Source organism: Rhinoderma darwinii, chromosome 2 (assembly GCF_050947455.1).
Source record: "Rhinoderma darwinii isolate aRhiDar2 chromosome 2, aRhiDar2.hap1, whole genome shotgun sequence".
Taxonomy (NCBI): domain Eukaryota; kingdom Metazoa; phylum Chordata; class Amphibia; order Anura; family Rhinodermatidae; genus Rhinoderma; species Rhinoderma darwinii.
Window position 1 is genome coordinate 99365169 of NC_134688.1, and position 20645 is coordinate 99385813.

Genomic DNA, 20645 nt, shown 5'->3' on the forward strand with positions numbered 1-20645 from the left:
CGCGTGCTTTTCACGCGTGTCGTACGCACCTATAATAGTCTATGGGGCTGTTTAGACGATGCGTGAATTTTGCGCTGCGTGAGTGCGTTGCGTAAAACTCACGACATGTTCTATATTCTTGCGTTTTTCACGCAACACGCACCCATTGACTTCAATGGGTGCGTGAAAACAACGCATGCCACACGGACGGTCCTGCGTTGCATGCGCGAAAATCACGCAAGAGCTGTCAAAAGGATGAATGTAAACAGAAAAGCACCACGTGCTTTTCTGGTTACAAACATCCAAACGGAGTGTCAAATTAGAGATGAGCGCACCGAACTTCACCGGGTTCGGCCGAACTCGTTTTGACCGAACCCGGCAAAAAATGTTCGGGTACGCGACGTCAGGAGAAAGTCACTGCCCACGGTGCTCAAAGACTTAAACTGTTTCAGCACCATGGACAGTGACTTTTGATCACAATATACATATACGTGTAAAAAAAAACAGAAGTTCGGACTTACCGATAAGTCCCGGCTCATTCCTCCAGTCCGACCTCCCGGGATGACAATTCAGGCCAAGTGACAGCTGCAGCCAATCACAGGCCAAGCACAGGCTGCAGCCAATCACAGGCTGCAGCGGTCTCATGGCCTGCCGCGTCATCCTGGGAGGTGGGGCCGGATGACAAGAGAGGGACGCGTCACCAAGGCAACGGCCGGGAGACCGGACTGGAGGAAGCAGGCAGTTCATGGTAAGTTTGAACGTCTTTTTTTATTCACAGGTTGGTGTATATTGTGATCGGCATTCACTGTCGAAGGTGCTGAAAGAGTTACTGCCGATCAGTTAGCTCTTTCAGCACCTTGGACAGTGACGGGCGTCGACTACCTCATCTCTATGATGGCGGCTGCGCGAAAATCACGCAGCCGCGCATCATACACGGATGACACACGGAGCTGTCAATTGCCTTTTGCGCACGCAAAACGCAGCGTTTTTTTGCGCGCGCAAAACGCACACGCTCGTGTAAATTCGGCCTAAAACAGGAAGTTTATTAAATGTAAGAACTAAATTGTGCATGAATATGCCTGTACCCAGTGAAAAATGTTAGGCTCATGATTTTTTTTTGTCTATTGTCTAGATTTATAGATTTTTTTAACTAATTGTTCAGATTATTATTTGTATTATCATCATCATCATCATCATCATCATCATCATCATTATACTATTGATTAGTGTTTAGGATCTGAGGGGAATGCTTATTTTTCTTTTTTTTAATAAATCAAGTTAAATGTGTGCTGTGTTATACAGTATATTATATTATTTTCTTTATTTTTCCCTTCTTTTTAGATTCATTTCTATTTATCCTTTAATCTAACTACATTAATACCGTTTAAGATCCATTTACCACTTGCTTTCTGTTGACGGAATATCTTCCTTTCCCTCACTCCAAAGAAAGTTTAAAGCGTACCTAACTTTTCAGGTAGCTTTTCAGAATATATAAAGAAAACAGCGATCTCCACGCTACAGGAACAATATTCAGGAGGAAAAGATCAGCACTACTTGTGGAATTTGAAAATAAATCTCCTTTATAGTGCCCTACCTACACAGGAATGCCTGTAGGTATGTAGAATGCATCTAGAGGGGACGGACGCTTTATGTACACTTCAAGCCGTTCAGTTTTTCTGCTGGCTATTTAAATAAATAAAGGAGATTAATTTTCAAATTCCAGGAAAAATGCTGGGCTTTTCAGAATAAGCTGTCATACTTGTGTACATGATAAATGACAGTATTTCTGGTCATTATATGGCTTGTATTCTGCATTATTTAGCAGTTTTCCCATCTGCAGGCTCTATCTCTAATTCTCATTTGTCTCTGAGCTAGTGGGCGGAGCCTGACGGCTATCATGTTTATATAAACTGCACACATAGATGAGGAGAATCCGGCTCGCCTATCTCTATCACTGGGGTGACATAGAAATCTTACTGTCAGGGATCATTACTATGTATATTGTTTGCAAAAACATTATTACTTTATATAAACTAAAAATCAGTATATTACACAAAGATTTGTAAATGAAACAAGATGGAGTCTGTATGAGAAACACGCCTATGGAGACACCGCCCCTGGAATGCAAGAGGAGTGTACAGATGGACTTACAGCTGAGGAGCCAATGGGGCTTAAGCACGTCCCACATCTCTAGGGAGGGAACATGTGTTTATTTTCTTTGTTCAATAAAAAGTTCAGTTCACTTCCTACTTGACTGAGGGAAAGATGTCTACCAACATCTGTCTGTCTGGTGTACTTTTTTCCATGCATGCTTTCAGTTTTCAATTTACAGAGGTGGTTATTCGGTGTGAGATAACAGGGAAAAAAGGAAGTTTAGCCCTGACATTACCAGCAACTGCAGCACATCTGTGTGTTTCTCACTCTGCTTCCTCGCCCTGCTCACCCCACTTCTTAGACTTTTATGCAGCGAGTCTGTTGCTGACTCACTCTCTCTCTGCTCCCTCCTTCTCCTCCCCCCTGCCTTCTCTAGAGACTGTTATAGCCAGGTAGTGAAGACACACACCCACACCTCTGTCTGTAACCAGAGACCGGCTTTGGACTCCGGGGTGCCCAGAAACCGAGATGCATCTCTCCAACCGCGGAGCAGAGAGCCTTTGGCTCCCTGCCCTGGCACTTACTCTTGTAAGCTACAGGCTGTTTAAGAACTGTGGCCTACTAGAGGTCGGGAGGATGTCGGCGCCCCGGCGCAGGTGACGCAATTATGTGACTCACGGCGGGTCACGGACAGCAGAAGCAGGTGGTAGATCCATACGCTCATCGTGGAAGCGGGAATAGGTGATATTTTCTTTATTCGCATTGGCAAAAATACTACTATAACTGCTATATGGAGGGCACAAGGGGGCCTAACTACTATATGGAGGGCAGAAGGGGCCCAACTACTATATGGGTGGCAAAAAGGGGACCTAACTACTATATGGAGGGCACAAGCGGGCCTAACTACTAAATGGGAGGCACAAAGGGGCCTAACTAATATATAGGGGCACAGAGGGGGCCTAACTACTACATAGGGGCAAAAGGGGGGTTTAACTATAATCTAGAGGCACGAGGGGACGTAACTAATATATAGGGGCATAAGGGGGCCTAACTACTATATTGGGGCACATAGGAGGACCTAACTACTATATGGGGACACAAAAGGGACTACTAGGGAGGCATTCCTGTGTAGGTAGGGCATTATTACTGTGTGGGGCCTAAATGGGGCACTATTACTGTGTAGAGCACAAAAGGGGGGTACTATTACAGTGTGGGGCACCAAGAGGGGGAATTATTTTCATCTGGGGCACTATAAATGGTGAGTTTTTGTAGAGGGTGGGTGATAGGTGGGGAGGGTGCAGGAAAAGCCAGGAGCCAAAGATGTTTGTGTTGCAAATTCTGCAGAGTCGAGTTGTGGCTGGAAGAAGTCATCATGGCGGTCTGGGCCAGATGAAGAAGAAAAGGCAATGAACGTCTCTATTCTGAGAAGACGTCACCTGTGAGTCTTCATTTCGCTGTACTGTATTCACTTATATGGTCTGCAGCGTGCCTGTCTAGTACCGGTATCTACCATTATATGGTCACCATATGTTGGCAATATTGGTGTTAGTTTTACTACACACATTTTACTACATAATTAAGAGTGTTCGCATTATTTCTATAAAACTGAAGGGTATGCCCAAGTTACTCCAGTCTGACACTGCGAGGGATGGAATCAGCTTGACAACAGGTGGTGCACAGCATATTGCAGGAAGGGAGACACCCAGTGGCAGTAAGTTTACACAGAATTTGCATGGATAAAACTACTGAATTTTAACAGTAAGTAAATTACAAATTTGATGTATATCAGGTATAATCTTAGATCAGCATAAGTTGTTTGAAAAGTTATTGTCCATTCAAGTCCCCTTCACACACACTTTTTTAATTTGATCAATGAGCTGAGGCAAGGACATCTTGGTAGGCAATATGACCCCTCTTCACATTCCTTCCTCTCACTTATCAACTCTTTTTTTTTTCATTTTTGTCTTATTTTTCTCTCTCTACTCCACCTTCTTTACTTTTTGTTCTAGGACTGTTGCCCAACTTGTTTCTCTGCTATATTCTCCCCAATAACAGAAATCCGATCTCTGTGCATATCTGAGTCGCTGACTTACCTCTCCTTGTCTCACCGTCACCCTCTCCATACTGGCAAGTGTGAGCACTGCTACAAGAGGGACAGGCCTATGTCAGCTGGTTGGTGTTTTGCATTTGACCCCGACTGTTTCCTGGCCCTGCCTTTGGATTTTTGCCTTATCGTGTTGCATTAACTCTACCGGCCCCGACCTTGGATTTATACGACCTCACTTATTTTTATTGATTCCGGTACCTTGTTCCAAAAATATCATCTGTAAGTCCTAATCGGTGGGGGAGTGGAAAGGTGAAAATTTCAAAATCGATTAAATTCCGACTCCCGATTTAGCCTAGCCAAATCCAATAGTGACATAGTGGATACTTTATCCTGTCCTGAGACCTGACCGTGACATTCCTATTTGTTATGGAAATTCTATAATTTTTTTTATTGTCAGCCGTAATTATCAATTTATTTTTAGCATATACCTCTTAGGCCTTATTCACACGACCATTTTCAGAACAATGATGTTCTATGGGTGTATTCACACGGCCCGTGAATAATGGCCGTCAAAAAATAGGACATTAAGTCAATGGATCCGTTTTTAACGGCTGTCAATACATGTAGCAACCGTTAAAAACGGATCTTTGACATAGGGATTTGCAAAGGAACGACTAGTTCCCTTGCTGGCTATCAGCGGCGCGACGACACATACTCACTGATTCACCGATGCAGTGCCGACTTCTCCTGGTCTGGTCGCTAGTCTCGCGGGTTCTGCGAAGGCGGTGCAATAACGTTATTGCCTTCGCAGATCCTGTGAGACTAGCGACCAGAACAGGAGAAGTCGGCGCTGCATCAGTGAGTATGTGTCATCGCATCGCCGCAGATCCCGTGAAGACGAGAGGCTTTACCGAGCTGCATCGGTGAGTATGTAGGGCATTCATGTCGGCCTGTGTGGCATCATATGCATCAGGGCTGTGTGGCATCATATACAGGAGGGCTGTGTGGCATCCACAGGTGGGCTGTGTGGCATCTACAGGGAGGCTGTGTGGCATCTACAGGTGGCATATGTGGCATCTACAGAGGGCTGTGTGGCATCTACAGGGGGGCTGTGTGGCATCTACAGTGAAGCTGTGTGGCATCATATACCGGGGGTCTGTGTGGCATATACAGGGAGGCTGTCTGGCATCATATACAGGGAGGCTGTAAATAGTGTCTAGGTGAATATATGACCTTCCTTTGGGTGTTTTCAGGGGGCTGGGACAAAAAAGCCTGACCAATGAAATTCATAATTTTTTTCAACAGCCATGAAAAACTGATACAAAACGGATGTCAAACGGCCATTAAAAACGGACAGACGGACTGGAAATGGGTGAAAATTTAGAGACACACTGATGCAAAATAGCCATGAAAAACTGACAGTTGATCAGTTTTTAATGGACATTTTTTTTCACTGTTGTGTGAATATAGCCTTATAAATGGCAACATTTAACATTTTAATAAAATCAAAGTACAAAAAATAAAATAAAAAATGAAATTCTATTAGATTTTGATACATTATCTCTCAGTCTATGTCATGGCAGTTTCTGAACCAGTATTTTTCCTTACATATCTGTATCACAGTCTCTCAATCAAACATCCTCATCGAGAAATTAATGCCAACACCTTCAGCTATCCAATCTAATCCCCACTAAGCGTTATAGCACGACAGGGTTTCCCGGCCGTGTTACGGCCGTTCAAAAAAACGGCCGTCACACGGCTGCAGTAAGAATAATAGACTCCAAATGGGACAATTCACACGACCGATTTTTTGACGGCCCGGGAATCCCGGCTGTCAAAAAATGGGACATGCCATATTTTCGGTCGTTCTCCCGGCCGTCCAGCTCCCATACAAGTCTATGGGGCCAGGTAACACACGGCCATCACTTGAATGTGTTCCAAGTGACGGCCGTGTCTTCCGTCGCTCGCTCTCTCTCCTTTTCACAGTGCGAAGTGCATGTGAGGAGGGTATTTTTTTGCTCCCTGTAGGAGCGGAATCCCCAATCCCCGGCCACAGCTTCGGCAACGCTGTGGCCGGGCATTGGGGATTCTGCTCCAGCAGAAGTCCCTGACTTCACTGTGTCCATATATGGACACAGTGACGTCAGGGACTTCTGAAACGTAATCCACACCACTGTGGCTGGGGATTCCGATCCAGGAGAAGTCCCTCACTTCACTGTCCATATATGGACAGTGAAGTGGGGGACTTCTCCTAGAGAGGTCCCCTACAGGAATGTAGGGGGGGTGGTGCCATCAATGGGGGGTTACTATGTACAAGGGGTCTGTGTAGCACTACGTACAGGGGGGCTGTGTGGCATTTACCTACAGGGGGCTGTGTGGCATTGCTCACAGGGTGGCTGTGTGGCAATACCTACAGGGGGCTGTGTGGCAATACCTACAGGGGGCTGTGGGGCATTACCTACAGGGGGGCTGTGTGGCATTACCTACAAGGGGGTCTGTGTGGCACTACCTACAAGGGGGGCTGTGTGGCACTACCTAGAGTGGGGCTGTGGCATTATCTACAGAGGGAAGTGTGTGGCAAAAAATGTACAAATGAAATTCATCCGATTTTAAAACGGACAGGGAAAAAAAAGGATGCAAAACGGGTCAAAATCGGCTGTTAAAAATGGCAACACGGCCCGGGAAACCCGGCCGTCAAAAAATGGGACATGCCCTATTTTCGGCCGTTATCCTGGCCGCCCGGCTCCAATAGAAGTCTATGGGGCCGGGTAATACACGGCCATCACTGGGATGTGTCCCGAGTGATGGCCGTGTCTTCCGTCACTCGCTCTCTCTCCTTCTGAGGAGGAGGAGGAGTGTATTTTTTTGCTCCCTGTAGCAGCGGAATCCCCAATCCCCGGCCACAGCTTCGGCAATGCTGTGGCCGGGGATTGGGGATTCCGCTTCAGAAGTGCCTGGTGTCACTGTGTTCATATATGGACACAGTGAAGTCAGGGGCTTCTCCTGGAGCCGAAACACCGGCTACAGGGTCGGGGATTCCGCTTCAGAAGTGCCTGACGTCAATGGACACCCTGTGGCCGGTGTTTCCGCTCCAGGAGAAGTCCCTGACTTCACTGTGTCCATATATGGACACAGTGACGTCAGGCCCTTCTGAAGCGGAATCCCCGACCCTGTGGCCAGTGTTTTCGGTCCAAGAGAAGTCCCTGACTTCACTGTGTCCCTATATGGACACAGTGACGTCAGGCACTTCTGAAGCAGAATTCCCGACCCTGTGGCCGGTGTCTCCGCTCCAGGAGAAGTCCCTGACTTCAGTGTCCATATATGGACATTGAAGTCAGGGACTTCTCCTGGAACGGTGGCGCTATCTACAGACAGGTAGGCCGGTGTTTCCGCTCCAGGAGAAGTCCCTGACTTCACTATGTCCATATATGGACACAGTGACGTCAGGCACTTCTGAAGCGGAATCCCCGACCCTGTGGCTGGTGTTTCCGCTCAAGGAGAAGTCCCTGACTTCACTGTGTCCATATATGGACACAGTGACATCAGGCACTTCTGAAGTGGAATCCCCGACCCTGTGGCCGGTGTTTCCACTCCAGGAGAAGTCCCTGACTTCACTGTGTCCATATATGGACACAGTGACGTCAGGCACTTCTGAAGCGGAATCCCTGACCCTGTGGCCGGTGTTTCCGCTCCGGGAGAAGTCTCTGACTTCACTGTGTCCATATATGGACACAGTGACGTCAGGCAATTCTCAAGCGGAATCCCCGAACCTGTGGCCGGTGTTTTTCTGCTCCAGGAGATGTCCCTGACTTCACTATGTCCATATATGGACACAGTGACGTCAGCCACTTCTGAAGCGGAATCCCCGACCCTGTGGCCGGTGTCTCCGCTCCAGGAGAAGTCCCTGACTTCAGTGTCCATATATGGACATTGAAGTCAGGGACTTCTCCTGGAACGGTGATGCTATCTACAGACAGGTAGGGGGGTGCCATCTATGGGGGGGGGTGCTGTGTAAAACTACCTACAGGGGGCTGTGTGGCATTACCTATGGGGGGGCTGTGTGGCATTACCTATGGGGGGTTGTGTGGCATTACATGCTGGGGGCTGTGTGGCATTACTTACAGGGGGCTATGTGCCACTACCTAAAGGGGGCTGTGTGGCACTACCCACAGGGGGCTGTGTGGCACTACCTACAGGGGGCTGTGTGGCATTACATGGGGCTGTGTGGCATTACAGGGGGCTGTGTGGCACTACCTACAGGGTGCTGTTTGGCATCACAGGGGGCTGTGTGGCATTACAGGGGGCTGTGTGGCATTACAGGGGGCTGCGTGGCATTACCTACAGGGGGTTGTGTGGCACTACCTACAGGGGGTTGTGTGGCACTACCTACAGGGGGGCTGTGGCGGTATCTACAGAGGGTGGTGTGTGGCATTATCTACAGAGGGAAGTGTGTGTCAAAAAATGTACAAATGAAATTCATCCGATTTTAAAACAGGCAGGGAAAAAAATGGAAAAGCGGAAGGCCAAACGGGTCAAAATCGGACGTTAAAAATGGCAACATGGCACGGAACGGAATAGGAACAGATGCAAAACGGCCGGGAAAAACGGTCCAAAATGGCAGTTTTTATCGGCCGACACTCGGACCCTGTCGTGTGAATAGAGCCTAACTCCATAGCTTGCAGTATCATTTGCTCCACACCTCCTACATATTAACCCTCTAAACATCTTGCCCTTATCCTTTACAATCATGTTGTAGGAGGGTCACATTTTTCCCTTTAAATTGTAGTTTTATGGAACATGGTTTCTCAAAGGTTGGGTCTACAGCACTAAAGGTTGTTTTCCGGTTTTATGTAAATAATTCTTAGTCACTGTATAAATTAACAGTTCTATAATTTTCTATTATACTTTGTGTTTCTAATCCTCACCATTTTCAATATATGTGTTTCCTGTCACTGAATGAAAACACTCGTTTATATTCAGAGGTAACAAATCCATACAGATCTAGTCCTGTTCTCAGTTAAGAAATGGAGACAATTGTATCAGTCTAGGCAATGCTCTGTGAGCTAAATACATCAGTAGCACCTGCACAGATCTCACTGATAGTTTGCTAAAATGGATCAGTCTGGAGTCTAGTTTCTACAGCTCAAAGAGAATTACCTAGACTTGATATTATCCCATCCACTTCTTAGCAGAGAGCAGGAGTATTTATGTAGTGGCTAGCAGCCTATGAATGTAAACAATAATGTTCTCATTCACTGACAGCAAACAAATATCTTTGGTGAGAAAGTATACTAGAAATATGTATAATTTTGACTTAAATTATCCAGTGATTAAGCTTTAATTACTGTACATAAATCAGAAATCCCCTTAACTCTATCTACAGTTGTTACACCTAGTCTAGGTATAAAGATTACCTCACAGATAATGGCCATGACTTGCGTATAATATGTAACAAACAACTAACACACAAACTAAAGCTCTGTTCACATTCGTGTCGGTAGCCGCTAGGAGGCGCCATTGTAGATTCCGTCATATTTGCTGCACAGAACACCGCAAGCTGCAACATTATTTTGTCCAGCAAAATGATGGAAACTATGACAAAATAATCATTGGGTTCCGTCGGGCACCTTTGGTTCCAGTCATGCGACGGATCAGTTTTTCTAATTTCTCTGTTCCTATGATGGAACAGAAAAATGGAACTGCGAGCGCAGATGTAAACAGTGCCTAATTTAATGTTTTTGCAGCATTTCATAACTTACCTCAACAACTGGATAGAAACAATAATCGAAATATATTGCTGAAAAATGACTAGTTAAATGATATTCCGGAGTAAATGGATGAAAGGTTTCTCTGTCTTTATGGTCTCGAGTGTCACCAGGCACAACTCCCATTGTTTCCATACATTGTCCGAGCTCTAGGTCCTCCACCGCAGACCTGTGAGTGCAGTTACCTGAAAGGAAACCTTCCACAAATCGATTAAGGGACTCTTTACTCAGTACATAACCAGCTCCACCACTCATGTATCCCTGCTTGACAAAAGGCTTGAAGCGTTTGCCAAAATAGATAGGCAGGTCAGAGGAATATTCAGAAAGCATAAAACGCAGGTTCTCCATCACAACGTAGGTATCGTCATCTGCTTTTAAAAACCAGTCAGCCTGATCCAAGTAATGCTCATGTATATACTGGAAAGCTTGAATGGTCTTCCAGTAGAGCTGATCTCGGCCTTCTTTGGTGCCCAGTCCAATAGTAGGAAACTCTTCGCTGGTGATGGAGCTCATGAACAATGTTACATTGCAGTGACGTGTCCAGGAGTATTTTACGTGAAGTGCTTTAGCATTCAGGTTATTTGGTGCTGTCATTATCCAGCATAGCACTCTGACTTTGCGTTCCAGCTCCTCGCTTATACTACTGTCACCTACAACATTCAAAGACAACAAAAATTACTTACAATGAAGAGTTTACAGCTAGACAACAGGTAATATTTTAGGTCATTCTCTTCTCAGACTGCAACAACAAGGGCATACTGTACCTTCCGTAGTCTATGGTCATTTTAACTACATGAGCAATAACATGTATAGGTCTGTGGAGGTCACACGTCTACCTAATCACTTCAGTAACATCACACACTCAACATATTCATTTTTCATACATGTTCAATATTCAATTTTGTTGACAAACTATAGCCATCAACTCTAATTGAATAGTGTATATCTGTCCATACACCTAAGTGACTAGTGTACCTCTGTCCATACACCTATAGAAGTAGATAGGAAAGTTCTAACTAGGTGATCCAGGTAGGTGGTGGTGCAGGTCCTATCAAGCTGCCTCAAAAAGACCTGTACATGTAATATAGGTTATCTTCAAACCTAAATATTACTACTTTGCTTTGAAGGGGGGAACTTATCAAAGGCTTTACACAACATTTATGGCATACAAAAGGTGCAAATTGCTGGGCATGCCATATTTACGTTATAATTTGCACCTCTTCACACTTCTCTGCCATTTTGAAAAGTGTCGAAAATTGGGCGGGGTTTAGCAGGAGAGGGAGGGGCTGCTCAATTTCTGCCGCAAAGACAGCCAAGGATGCCCTAAGTTTATTAGAAGGCGTGCGTCTCTTAATAAATTTGGCACATTGTACTGAAAAAGTAATCCTCCCTCAAAGTTCCTCATTAAAGGGATTTCATTTACTGTCGTGGTTGGATTTCACATTATGCACAAGAGGCTCAGGCTTAGGGTATGTTCACACGGCAACGCCAATTACGTCTGAAATTACGGAGCTGTTTTCAGGCGAAAACTGCTCTTGAATTTTAGACGTTTTGACAAGTGCACGCGTTTTTCGCGGCGTCTTTTACAGACGTAATTGGAGCTGGTTTTCATTGGAGTCAATGAAAAACAGCTCCAATTACGTCCTAAGAAGTGACATGCACTTCTTTGAGGCGGGCGTCTTTTTACGCGCCGTCTTTTGACAGTGGCACGTAAAAAAAAAGAGCCGCTTTTTCGGGCGTAATTCGAGGCACCTGAATTACGTCCGTAAATAGGGCATGTGAACATACCCTTAAAGTGAAATTCGGCATATAAACAACAGTTTGCTTTCTCAATTTAAACCTATTAAAAATTCTGCGCTGACTAATACATCTTTATAGCGGTCAGAGTTGTTATAGAGCTCCGAGACATAGAATTAAAGGGGTTATCCAGGAATTTATTTGCTTTGGTGCCAAGCCTATTTTTCTTTTTACGTTTTTTCATCCCCACCGTCCATGAGCCATAATTTTTTATTTTACCATAAACATAGAGTTGTAGTTTATAATTGCATTATTTAATGTACTATTTAATGTTCAGGGAAACTTTTAAAAATAATTTTTGAGACGGAATGGAAAAAAACAGCAGTTCCTCCATTGTTTTTTGGGTTTCATTTTTACGGCATTCACGTGCGGTTAAAGTAACATACCTTTATTCTTCGGGTCAATGCAATTATGGTAATATCAAATTTATAGAGTTTTAAAGATGTTTTACTATTTTTACAAAATAAGAAACAATTTGTTTATAAAAAAAAATTGTGTCGCTATAGTCTGAGACTTCTTGCTGTGCGGCTTGTTTTTGCGGTGCGAGCTGTAGTTTTTATTGGTATCATTTTGGGGTACATACCACTTCTTGATCACTTTTATTCTATTTTGTTTGGGAGGTGAGCGGACCAAAAAACAGCAGGTCTGGCATTTTTTTTTTTTTGTTCAGACGTTCACCATGTGGCATAAATTAATAATTTGTTTTAGTCCCACTAGTGGAGCTAAACATGCGATCACTTGATCTCTGATACAGTACACTGTAATACTTATGTATTGCATTGTGTGGTAGCTTTAACGGTCTCCTATTGAAGGGGTTGGCCACGATTAGAATAAAGGGTATGCTTTTTATTTTTTTCAGAGAAACAGCACCACTCTTGATTTGTATCTGGTATTGCCGTTTAACTGCTTTCGGAAGTAACGCTAAAGTACAGACACAGCCCATGTACAAGAGTGGTGCTGTTTCTTTGGAAAAAAGCAAACTCTTTTTCCTATTTATGGACAACCACTTTAAGCCAGGGCTTAATAGGAGGAGAAACATAGCAGACCTGGAGGTCTTCATTAGGGCCATGACTACCCATTGGTACCCTACGATCACGTCGTGTTCGGGGGGGGCTCTTTCTAACGGCTGTAATATACAGCTGACAGCTGACATGTACGTCATGATGGGTTAAAGGGTTAAAAAAAATCTGGCAGCAGCATATGTGATAAAATAACAAACAAGGCAATACTCACCAGTTAAATCCTCTACTGCTCCAGTGTCAATGCTCTCGTGGTCCTGCACGGTCTTTGTTTACATGGCAGCAGCAATGACATGCCCTACTGGCATGTGACCGCTGCAGCCACCACTAGAGTGAGCATTAGAGGGATTGCATAAGATTAGAATAGGGGGAAGTTGCAATACCAGACAGAGCTCATGGACAAGAGGGGTGCTGATCAGTGGCGTAACTACCGCAGTAGCAGCAGTAGCGGCTGCTACGGGGCCCGCGGTATGAGGGGGCTCGTGTCGCCCGCCGGCACGGGCCCCCACCATGGCCGGAGGCTCCGCTAGCAGCCGCTATGGCTGCTACAGCGGGACGCCACTGAACACTACGGCAGAGCAGGGAGGTATCTCCCCGCTCTGCCATTAACTGGTTCCCGACCGCTGGCTGTATTTTTACGGCCAGCGGTCAGGGTCCTTAAAACCCGAGCCTTAGAATTTCTACGGCTCGGGTTTTAACTTGCTGCCCGTGCGATCGGGCAGCTGAATGTCGGGTCTCCGGCTGTCAGTGACTGCCGGGGACCCTGAGGAGAGGATAGAAGCAGCTTTCGCTGCTTCTGTCTTCTCTGATCACTTGTACACAGCGCTGAGTGCGCGCTGTGTACAGGAATAGAGACAGCAGCAGATCCTCCCGGTGATCATGTGACGTCACATGATCGCCGGGTGCCGTTACTGACAGACTGTGCTGGGTCTTACTAGACCCAGCACAGCCCTATTAGTGACAATCGTCACTATGAGAGGGCTGATTTCCCCTGTAACTGGGGCTGCTGTGCAGCTCCAGTTACAGTGGAAAAACATGGTGTAAAAGAAAGAAAAAAAATATATAAAGTTCCCCAAAGGTCTTTTTTGACCTTTGAGGGACAGACCATAGTAATAAAAAAATAATAAAGTAAAGTGCAAAAAAAATTAAAATAATAAATACACATAAAATACCCACCCCAAAAAAAAAACATTCCCCCCCCCCGCCAATCATTGTTGTAACGCTAGCGCTGACCCAATTACCCTAATATAGACATGTAATATATTAAAATTTACGCTAGACAATGACGATCACAAATAAAAGGTCTATTTTAGGGTAAAACTATGTTATTACCAAAAAAAAATACCTGAAATGTGAAAAAGCTTATTTTTTTACTATTATTTTCAAACTTTATGAATAAAAATTCTAAAATAGCAAAAAAGGTGTGCATAAAAACGATAAAAAATGAAACCTGCATTGTCTACGGAAAAAAGTCGCAAAAATCACGTCGTTAGCCCAACAAATAAAAAACGTATAGCCATTTAACTAACATGTGCTAAAAATGGCTAAACGGTGTCTGGTCCTTAAGGCGCAAAATAGAGCAAAAGACATGTATCCCCCCTTCTCCACAGGACATGTATCCCCTCTCCACAGGATTAGAGATGAGCGAACCGGGACAACCGAACCCGGTTTCGGTCCGAACTTCAGGAAAAGTTCGGTTCGCAGCGAATCCGAACTTTACCGGGTTCGGCCGAACCCGTTTTGACCGAACCCGGCTACATTTTGGCGCCTGCCACATGTTACATCTAAAATGGAGGATTACAGAAGATCACCTGACATCAGGCTACCCCATAATGCCTTGCAAACGGCTCTCCCAGCCTATCGGGAGGCAGCATAGGGGCGGGCTCAAGCCTGCAATAAAAGTCTATGCACGGAGCTCAGCGGCCATTTTACAGACAGGAGCTGTAGGAATAGCATCTCTGTGCAGTAAGGGAAAGCTTTAGGAATCTAAAAGGCAGGAATTCAGAAATCGAAGGGGCTCATCCACTACTCACTACTCAGCCAGTGTGTGAATACGCTTTTATAAGGGGCTCATCCCCGTTGCATCCAACTTGCAATACAGGCAGCCTAGTAGTACTATAAGGCCCAGCATTCCCTGAGTGCACTGCAGCGAGGCTGATTGAAATTCTCATTCATTGCCATTTGCCAAGCCAGTGTCCGTGTGTGAATACGCTTTTAAAAGGGGCTCATCCCTGGAATAACAATCCAACTTGCCATACAGGCAGCCTAGAAGTACTACAACGCCCAGCATTCCCTGAGTGCACTGCAGCGAGGCTGATTGAAATTCTCATTCATTGCCATTTGCCAAGCCAGTGTCCGTGTGTGAATACGCTTTTAGAAGGGGCTCATCCCCATTGCATCCAACTTGCAATACAGGCAGCCTTTGTAGTAGTGGTAGTAGTAGTACTACAAGGCCCAGCATTCCCTGAGTGCACTGCAGCGAGGCTGATTGAAATTCTCATTCATTGCCATTTGCCAAGCCAGTGTCCGTGTGTGAATACGCTTTTAAAAGGGGCTCATCCCTGGCCGTTATTAACAGGATAACAATCCAACTTGCCATACAGGCAGCCTAGAAGTACTACAACGCCCAGCATTCCCTGAGTGCACTGCAGCGAGGCTGATTGAAATTCTCATTCATTGCCATTTGCCAAGCCAGTGTCCGTGTGTGAATACGCTTTTAAAAGGGGCTCATCCCTGGAATAACAATCCAACTTGCCATACAGGCAGCCTAGAAGTACTACAACGCCCAGCATTCCCTGAGTGCACTGCAGCGAGGCTGATTGAAATTCTCATTCATTGCCATTTGCCAAGCCAGTGTCCGTGTGTGAATACGCTTTTAAAAGGGGCTCATCCCTGGAATAACAATCCAACTTGCCATACAGGCAGCCTAGTAGTACTACAAGGCCCAGCATTCCCTGAGTGCACTGCAGCGAGGCTGATTGAAATTCTCATTCATTGCCATTTGCCAAGCCAGTGTCCGTGTGTGAATACGCTTTTAGAAGGGGCTCATCCCCATTGCATCCAACTTGCAATACAGGCAGCCTTTGTAGTAGTGGTAGTAGTAGTACTACAAGGCCCAGCATTCCCTGAGTGCACTGCAGCGAGGCTGATTGAAATTCTCATTCATTGCCATTTGCCAAGCCAGTGTCCGTGTGTGAATACGCTTTTAAAAGGGGCTCATCCCTGGCCGTTATTAACAGGATAACAATCCAACTTGCCATACAGGCAGCCTAGAAGTACTACAACGCCCAGCATTCCCTGAGTGCACTGCAGCGAGGCTGATTGAAATTCTCATTCATTGCCATTTGCCAAGCCAGTGTCCGTGTGTGAATACGCTTTTAGAAGGGGCTCATCCCCATTGCATCCAACTTGCAATACAGGCAGCCTTTGTAGTAGTGGTAGTAGTAGTACTACAAGGCCCAGCATTCCCTGAGTGCACTGCAGCGAGGCTGATTGAAATTCTCATTCATTGCCATTTGCCAAGCCAGTGTCCGTGTGTGAATACGCTTTTAAAAGGGGCTCATCCCTGGAATAACAATCCAACTTGCCATACAGGCAGCCTAGTAGTACTACAAGGCCCAGCATTCCCTGAGTGCACTGCAGCGAGGCTGATTGAAATTCTCATTCATTGCCATTTGCCAAGCCAGTGTCCGTGTGTGAATACGCTTTTAAAAGGGGCTCATCCCTGGAATAACAATCCAACTTGCCATACAGGCAGCCTAGTAGTACTACAAGGCCCAGCATTCCCTGAGTGCACTGCAGCGAGGCTGATTGAAATTCTCATTCATTGCCATTTGCCAAGCCAGTGTCCGTGTGTGAATACGCTTTTAGAAGGGGCTCATCCCCATTGCATCCAACTTGCAATACAGGCAGCCTTTGTAGTAGTGGTAGTAGTACTACAAGGCCCAGCATTCCCTGAGTGCACTGCAGCGAGGCTGATTGAAATTCTCATTCATTGCCATTTGCCAAGCCAGTGTCCGTGTGTGAATACGCTTTTAGAAGGGGCTCATCCCCATTGCATCCAACTTGCAATACAGGCAGCCTTTGTAGTAGTGGTAGTAGTAGTACTACAAGGCCCAGCATTCCCTGAGTGCACTGCAGCGAGGCTGATTGAAATTCTCATTCATTGCCATTTGCCAAGCCAGTGTCCGTGTGTGAATACGCTTTTAAAAGGGGCTCATCCCTGGAATAACAATCCAACTTGCCATACAGGCAGCCTAGTAGTACTACAAGGCCCAGCATTCCCTGAGTGCACTGCAGCGAGGCTGATTGAAATTCTCATTCATTGCCATTTGCCAAGCCAGTGTCCGTGTGTGAATACGCTTTTAGAAGGGGCTCATCCCCATTGCATCCAACTTGCAATACAGGCAGCCTTTGTAGTAGTGGTAGTAGTAGTACTACAAGGCCCAGCATTCCCTGAGTGCACTGCAGCGAGGCTGATTGAAATTCTCATTCATTGCCATTTGCCAAGCCAGTGTCCGTGTGTGAATACGCTTTTAAAAGGGGCTCATCCCTGGCCGTTATTAACAGGATAACAATCCAACTTGCCATACAGGCAGCCTAGAAGTACTACAACGCCCAGCATTCCCTGAGTGCACTGCAGCGAGGCTGATTGAAATTCTCATTCATTGCCATTTGCCAAGCCAGTGTCCGTGTGTGAATACGCTTTTAAAAGGGGCTCATCCCTGGAATAACAATCCAACTTGCCATACAGGCAGCCTAGTAGTACTACAAGGCCCAGCATTCCCTGAGTGCACTGCAGCGAGGCTGATTGAAATTCTCATTCATTGCCATTTGCCAAGCCAGTGTCCGTGTGTGAATACGCTTTTAAAAGGGGCTCATCCCTGGAATAACAATCCAACTTGCCATACAGGCAGCCTAGTAGTACTACAAGGCCCAGCATTCCCTGAGTGCACTGCAGCGAGGCTGATTGAAATTCTCATTCATTGCCATTTGCCAAGCCAGTGTCCGTGTGTGAATACGCTTTTAGAAGGGGCTCATCCCCATTGCATCCAACTTGCAATACAGGCAGCCTTTGTAGTAGTGGTAGTAGTAGTACTACAAGGCCCAGCATTCCCTGAGTGCACTGCAGCGAGGCTGATTGAAATTCTCATTCATTGCCATTTGCCAAGCCAGTGTCCGTGTGTGAATACGCTTTTAGAAGGGGCTCATCCCCATTGCATCCAACTTGCAATACAGGCAGCCTTTGTAGTAGTGGTAGTAGTAGTACTACAAGGCCCAGCATTCCCTGAGTGCACTGCAGCGAGGCTGATTGAAATTCTCATTCATTGCCATTTGCCAAGCCAGTGTCCGTGTGTGAATACGCTTTTAAAAGGGGCTCATCCCTGGCCGTTATTAACAGGATAACAATCCAACTTGCCATACAGGCAGCCTAGAAGTACTACAACGCCCAGCATTCCCTGAGTGCACTGCAGCGAGGCTGATTGAAATTCTCATTCATTGCCATTTGCCAAGCCAGTGTCCGTGTGTGAATACGCTTTTAAAAGGGGCTCATCCCTGGAATAACAATCCAACTTGCCATACAGGCAGCCTAGTAGTACTACAAGGCCCAGCATTCCCTGAGTGCACTGCAGCGAGGCTGATTGAAATTCTCATTCATTGCCATTTGCCAAGCCAGTGTCCGTGTGTGAATACGCTTTTAAAAGGGGCTCTGAAATGTCTGGGAAAAAAAAGGTTGTGAAAGGACGGGGTAGAGGAAGAAACACCCATGCCGTCTCCTCTTCCAGTCCAAATGTTGGATCTGTTGGTGCCAGACCCAGTAGCAGCATTTGTGGCACAAGACATGTGCCCAGTTCCACTAGTAGCAGCTGCCATGTGCCTGCTAGTAGTAGTATCAGCAAGCCAGACTTGTCCATCTCCTCCGGTGGGCGGGTTACTTTAGACAATACGGCCATTGTGGACTGGTTGGCTGGCTCGCGGTCATCTCAGCAGGAAGACTCTGACGATCTGGCTTCAAGCCAGGTTTCGTTGGATTCCAGATCCTCTACAGTTCCTTGGCACGGTGACAGTAGTAATATAGGTATTTCTAGCGTTTCCATTCCATCATCTATGTCTTCGCTCCCCCTTCCTAGCGGGAAGCCATCTTTCCTGAGAGTCCTAAGAGACATCTCCTCGGGTGCGAAGGAAGATACTGAACAACATAGTGATGATGATGATTTGTTTTCCGCGAGTCAGCCAACGGAGTGTGTTGCGGCGGTGGTGGAGGTGGAAGCGGTGACCGAGACGCATAGCTGCGGTAGTGGGGGTGTTGGTGGTGGTAGCCGTGGTGGCAGACGCAGTAATGAGGGGGGGCATGGAGCCCGCCATGATGTCACATCACATTCACAACACAGTGACAGAAGTGGCGGGGATGATGAGGAAGGCTATGATGATGATGTTGTTTTAGACAGGACGTGGGAACCAGGTGACGAGGTGATGACGGCGTCAGAGGAGGAGGGTAGTAGTGGCGGCACTGGATGTGATAAACAGCCAAGCCGAGGTAGGGGCAGAAGTCAATCTGCAAAACGTTGCAGCGGTAGGGTCAGCTCAGGAGCCGGTGACGGCGACACAGATGCTGGTGTAGGTTCCCGAAAAAAGCCTGCCAGACAAGGGGCAAGCTCGGGTGGTTGTGGTGGTGGTGGTGGTGGTGGACGTGGTACTACCTCTTTACGGTACTCTGCCGTGTGGCAATTTTTCTGTACCTTCCCAGAGGAGGAAAACATGGCACAGTGCCGTATCTGCAAGCAGAAAGTAAGGCGTGGGCAGGGCAGCAATGTAGGAACTACTGCTCTACGTAAACACATGGAACGGCATCACAAGGCCATGTGGGACAATCAACATGCCCCACCATCATGTACATCTAATGAAGACCCCTCTTCCGCTGCTGCTGCTGCTCCGAGTCCCTGTCATCTAAGTAGTAGCCAGGCCTTATCCACCATGTCGTTGTCATCATCATCATCACTGTCATCTAGTGCTCCTCCTATGTCCCGTCAGTTATCCATTACGGAATCGTTGTCCAATAAGCAACAATATATACCCAGTCATCCACTTGTCGTGCGGCTTAATTCACACCTGGCAAAGTTGTTGGTGGTGCAGTCGCTGCCATACCACCTGGTCGACTCCGCCGGCTTCAAGCAATTGATGGCGTGCGCTCAGCCTAGGTGGCGAATACCTAGCCGACATTACTTCTCCAAAACAGCTGTCCCTGCCTTGCACAAGCATGTGGAGGAAAAGGTGTCCAAGTCCTTGCAATTATCCGTGTGCAGCAGGGTACATGCCACCGTCGACACGTGGAGCAGCAACTATGGGCAGGGACAGTACATGTCTTTCACGGCCCACTGGGTCAATATTTTGCAGTCCGATGCACCACCGCAGCAATGCCAGGCATTACCACCTCCACGCTTGTATGTTTCTAGTTCAACTCCGGACACCAGGCGCCTACCATCCTTCTCCTCCTACTCCTCCTCCTCCTCCTTGCCTTCCTCCTTGGAGGTCTTCCCGTCCCCGACAGGACACAGCGTATCTTCCACTCCTCCTCCCTCCTCTTTTCATAGGTGCAAGGTGAAGCGCCACAACGCTGTCTTACACCTGCTGAGCCTGGGCGAGAAAAGCCACACAGGGCAGGAGCTGCTGCTGTGCATCAAGGAGGAAATCGCACGCTGGCTGTCTCCTCTGAAACTCACACTGGGCAATGTTGTCTCTGATAACGGCAAGAACGTTGTGGCTGCACTGCGTCTAGGTCACCTGACACACGCTCCTTGCATGGCACATGTGATCAATCTGGTCATAACACGCTTCTTAAAGTCATATGTTGGTTTGAAGGGTGTGCTGGCCATGTCCAGGAGGGTTTGCGTTCGCTTTAGACGTTCGTATGCATTTAAGCACGCCCTCCTTGATCAGGGGACT

General features: G+C 46.6%; 1 protein-coding gene across 1 annotated transcript in view; it reads right to left on the reverse strand.

The window, feature by feature from the left end:
• The window catches only part of LOC142741737 (glycoprotein-N-acetylgalactosamine 3-beta-galactosyltransferase 1-like), a 124610-nt gene that overhangs the window by 37167 nt on the left and 66798 nt on the right, over positions 1-20645 (reverse strand). Inside the window, exon 3 of the mRNA XM_075851076.1 lies at positions 9880-10535. Within this exon, the coding sequence (XP_075707191.1) occupies positions 9880-10535 (656 nt within the window). The remainder of the gene's footprint in view (positions 1-9879; positions 10536-20645) is intronic.